At 37.8% G+C, this 5,015-nt stretch overlaps 1 protein-coding gene across 1 annotated transcript; it reads right to left on the bottom strand.

The window, feature by feature from the left end:
* Window positions 1–222: 222 nt before the first annotated feature.
* On the bottom strand, window positions 223–2,120 carry LOC137254321 (serine protease 1-like). The gene is made up of 3 exons (XM_067791983.1): window positions 1,841–2,120; window positions 624–722; window positions 223–503 (listed from the first exon to the last, which is right to left on the bottom strand). Exons 1-3 carry the CDS (start codon window positions 2,118–2,120, stop codon window positions 223–225), a joined length of 660 nt encoding a protein of 219 aa, XP_067648084.1.
* Between the last annotated feature and the right edge of the window lie 2,895 nt (window positions 2,121–5,015).

The following is a 5,015-nucleotide window of genomic DNA, read 5'->3' as shown; positions in this document are numbered from 1 at the left end:
CAAAATTTACTCAAGTTATCGTGTTAACGGACGGACGGACGGACGGACATGGCTCAATCAAATTTTTTTTTGATCCTGATTATTTTGATATATGGAAGTCTATATCTATCTCGATTCCTTTATATATGTACAACCAACCGTTATCCAATCAAACTTAATATACTCTGTGAGCTCTGCTCAACTGAGTATAAAAATATTATATATAAATATTCGATTTTTTTGCTATTTATTTACAACACTGGCCTTTTCTTCGATCCAGTCGAAGAATGAGGTACTACGAGTAAATACATCTGGCCAGCCAGCCTCACAGCCAAGGGAAATCCCAAACAATGAGACACCAATCAAATAATTAGTTTTACCATCATTAAACACTAATGGGCCCCCAGAATTACCGCTACATGTAGAATAACCACCAGCTGTGCTATTGCAGAGATGGGTTGAACCAATTATTTCAGTTGTCTGATCATACCACGCCTTGCAGGCAGAATTCTTCATAACAGGTGCTACAACTCAATATATTTTATCTGTGAGTGAGCTATCCAGAGTTATCCGGAAAATTATTTGTATTGGTTAAATAGTGCGTAAGGGTTACTTGGGAAATATTGCTTAAGACTAGAACTTACCATCACTTGTTTGTCCCCATCCAGAAGCAATCACTCTCTCACCAGCGTAAGTTGGATATTTGTTACTTTTTTTGGGTAGAGCAATTGGTTGAATGTAATCTGAAGATTTTTAGAATGTTGGGTTAAGCAAAAGTATAAAATTTTTCTTTGTTTTTGGAAATAGCAGCCACATTCTTTTCCAACCGAGCTGCAAAAAAAATACCAAGTAGGTAAGTGATAGCTACCCTGATAGGGAAAGCTCACTTCGGAGAACAGATAAGTAATCTATACCTACTTGCGTAACAAATTTTCAATTTAGAATAAATCTGAGTATCGAATACTTGATATAAATTCTCCGGAGCCTATACTGTAACACTTTCGCCAAATTATGAAAAAACTGAAGTGAACAGTCAAGCATGAATGGGTTCAATGCAGCGGTAACAAGAAGTATATTAAGATGTACTGCATATGCTTTTATTGTTACGATTATTAGATGCACCTTGGTGAACCCAATATTTTCGGCAGACCACCTTCTTTTCACTTTCGCGAAGAAAGATCTCGTCTAGCGTTTGATAAGTTGATACGAAGCCCATCTACACAAGAGCAGACCACATGTGACCTGTAGCCTATATAGCCATTCACATTCGGTCCAGTGTTACCCATATGGGCTAAGAGATCTGCGTGACAGTTTACAAACCACATTATTTCAATCTCAAAATAATTCGACGATAACACAAGCGAGGTCAGATGCTCCGGAATCACTCTTGATGATGCCAGAGTCGAACTTATGGCTTTTATAGCCGCTAAGTTATCCGAGTGGATGTTAAACTCTCACACCGCATCCTTAATCGCTGCAACTAGCGTTTGGAACCAACTTCGACCCATTCGGGAACCAGTTAACAAGTCTGCTACCCCACATAACTCCGCTCTCGATGGAATGATTGAGGTGGAGCAGGCACAGAGCGCAGTAGTCCGCACATAATAGTATGCCACCTCTGAGATAGAGTGCACAATCGGTTTGGATTTCATCTTATAAAGACAGTCACGAGTTCGTTCCGATGACCGCACTGCTGCACAAATCAATCTAAGTCTTTCCAGAGATATGTCCGAAGTATTCCCAGGTACGCAAATATACATCCGCTCTATTCCTAAAAAGTAAAATTACACTATTTAGTATACATACATATATGTAAAAATAAATATGTAAATAAATGAAAATATATACGTATCAGCTGTACAATGTGGTGCTGTCACTATCCATAAATTTGAGATCAAACTACCACCACACCAAGCTGTTCCCACATCCATATATATCATTAGACCAACTTGATAGAAAAATTGATTTCGGGCCGCAAGCTGTCCACCTATAATGCGTCGTTCAGAGCCATCTGATGACATAACCGAAAGTGGTATATTTGCATGTGTCTGAAAATGCTTCACTTTAGACCAATCAACTTTATTTGGTTTACCAATTACGCCGGCCAGTAAACAAACAACCAAAACCATTAGTTCATGCATCTTCGGTTATCAATAACTGGAGTACAGCGATATAGATTTTCTTTCTTTTATACTTTTCTAACGAAAGAATTTAGCCAAGGACCATAAATAAATTTAAAATCATTCAGTGCTTTGGAGATTAGCTTTATGTATTTATTGGTTTAATCGGCCAAACAACGGACTAAATTCGTTTGAAAGCACACATTATACCTACATATACCTAGTTCAGTGGTGCGCTACGCTGGTAAAGCTTCGAATACAAACGCAACTTTTTATACTCAGCGTGCTTGTGCACAGAGTATATTAACTTTAATTGGATAATGGTTGGTTGTACAGTAGGCCGGGTCGATTTGTGGGGAGGCAAAAAAATTGCCTATTGCTCTGTGAAAATCATATTCTAGGGATCAAAATAAGAAACTTTGCCGAAGGAACCATACCTCTAAAACGAATTCTGATGCCCCCCCCCCCCCCCCCCCCCTTTGGGTCGTAGGGGCAAATTTGGAAAATCCCACTTTGAAATGCTTATGTTTTTTATACTCAGTTGAGCAGAGCTCACAGAGTATATTAAGTTTGATTGGATAACGGTTGGTTGTACATATATAAAGGAATCGAGATAGATATAGACTTCCATATATCAAAATAATCAGGATCAAAAAAAATTTTGATTGAGCCATGTCCGTCCGTCCGTCCGTCCGTTAACACGATAACTTGAGTAAATTTTGAGGTATCTTGATGAAATTTGGTATGTAGGTTCCTGAGTACTCATCTCAGATCGCTATTTAAAATGAACGATATCGGACTATAACCACGCCCACTTTTTCGATATCGAAAATTTCGAAAAATCGAAAAAGTGCGATAATTCATTACAAAAGACAGATAAAGGGACGAAACTTGGTACATGAGTTGAACTTATGACGCAAAATATAAAATTAGTAAAATTTTGGACAATGGGCGTGGCACCGCCCACTTTTTAAAGAAGGTAATTTAAAACTTTTGCAAGCTGTAATTTGGCAGTCGTTGAAGATATCATGATGTAATTTGGCAGGAACGTTACCCTTATTACTGTATGTACGCTTAATAAAAATTAGCAAAATCGGAGAAGGACCACGCCCACTTTTAAAAAAAAAATTTTTTTAAAGTAAAATTTTAACAAAAAATTTAATATCTTTACAGTATATAAGTAAATTATGTCAAGATTCAACTCCAGTAATGATATGGTGCAACAAAATACAAAAATAAAAGAAAATTTAAAAATGGGCGTGGCTCCGCCCTTTTTCATTTAATTTGTCTAGGATACTTTTAATGCCATAAATCGAACAAAAATTAACCAATCCTTTTGAAATTTGGTAGGGGCATAGATTTTATGGCTTAAACTGTTTTCTGTGAAAATGGGCGAAATCGGTTGATGCCACGCCCAGTTTTTATACACAGTCGTCCGTCTGTCCTTCCGCATGGCCGTTAACACGATAACTTGAGCAAAAATCGATATATCTTTACTAAACTCAGTTAACGTACTTATCTGAACCCACTTTACCTTGGTATGAAAAATGAACGATATCGGACTATGACCACGCCCACTTTTTCGATATCGAAAATTGCGAAAAATGAAAAAAATGCCATAATTCTATACCAAATACGAAAAAAGGGGTGAAACATGGTAAGGTAATTGGATTGTTTTATTGACGCGAAATATAACTTTAGAAAAAACTTTATAAAATGGTTGTGACACCTACCATATTAAGTAGAAGAAAATGAAAAAGTTCTGCAGGGCGAAATAAAACACCCTTAAAATCTTGCCAGGTATTACATATATAAATAAATTAGCGGTATCCAACCGATAATGTTCTGGGTCACCCTAGTCCACATTTTGGTCGATATCTGGAAAACGCCTTCACATATACAACTACCACCACTCCCTTTTAAAACTCTCATTAATACCTTTATTTGATACCCATATCGTACAAACTCATTCTAGAGTCACCCCTGGTCCACCTTTATGGCGATATCTCGAAAAGGCGTCCACCTATAGAACTATGCCCTACACCCTTTTAAAATACTCATTAACACCTTTCTTTTGATACCCATATTGTACAAACAAATTCTAGGGTCACCCCTGCTCCACCTTTATGGCGATATCTCGAAACGACGTCCACCTATGGAACTAAGGAATACTCCCTTTTAAAATACTCATTATCACCTTTCTTTTGATGCCCATATTGTACAAACAAATTCTAGGGTCACCCCTGGTCCACCTTTATGGCGATATCTCGAAAATGCGACCACCTATACAACAACCACCACTCCCTTTAAAAAACCTCATTAATACCTTTAATTTGATACCCATATCGTACAAACACATTCTAGAGTCACCCCTGGTCCACCTTTGTGGCGATATTCCGAAAAGGTGTCCACCTATAGAACTAAGCCCCACACCCTTTTAAAATACTCATTAACACCTTTCTTTTGATACCCATATTGTACAAACAAATTCTAGGGTCACCCCTGGTCCACCTTTATGGCGATATCTCGAAACGGCGTCCACCTATGGAACTAAGGATTACTCCCTTTTAAAATACTCATTAACACCTTTCTTTTGATACCCATATTGTACAAACAAATTCTAGGGTCACCCCTGGTCCACCTTTATGGCGATATCTCGAAACGGCGTCCACCTATGGAACTAAGGATTACTCCCTTTTAAAATACTCATTAATACCTTTAATTTGATATCCATATCGTACAAACGCATTCTAGAGTCACCCCTGGTCCACCTTTATGGCGATATTTCGAAAAGGCGACCACCTATACAACAACCACCACTCCCTTTTAAAATCCTCATTAATACCTTTAATTTGATATCCATATCGTACAAACACATTCTAGAGTCACCCCTGGCCCACTTTTATGGCGATATTT

The sequence above is a fragment of the Eurosta solidaginis genome, chromosome 5 (assembly GCF_040869045.1).
Source record: "Eurosta solidaginis isolate ZX-2024a chromosome 5, ASM4086904v1, whole genome shotgun sequence".
Lineage (NCBI taxonomy): Eukaryota > Metazoa > Arthropoda > Insecta > Diptera > Tephritidae > Eurosta > Eurosta solidaginis.
Note: the sequence above shows the minus strand (reverse complement) of the source record. Positions and strands in the feature narration are given on the sequence as shown.

Bases quoted from the DNA above. Each gene is read 5' to 3' on its own strand.
- LOC137254321 (XM_067791983.1), bottom strand. From the start codon at position 2,120: ATGCATGAACTAATGGTTTTGGTTGTTTGTTTACTGGCCGGCGTAATT. The intron at 723-1,840 runs GTACAGCTGATA...AAAAATCTTCAG, and splicing joins GATAGTGACAGCACCACATT to ATTACATTCAACCAATTGCT. The intron at 504-623 runs GTAAGTTCTAGT...ATTGAGTTGTAG, and splicing joins ATGGGGACAAACAAGTGATG to CACCTGTTATGAAGAATTCT.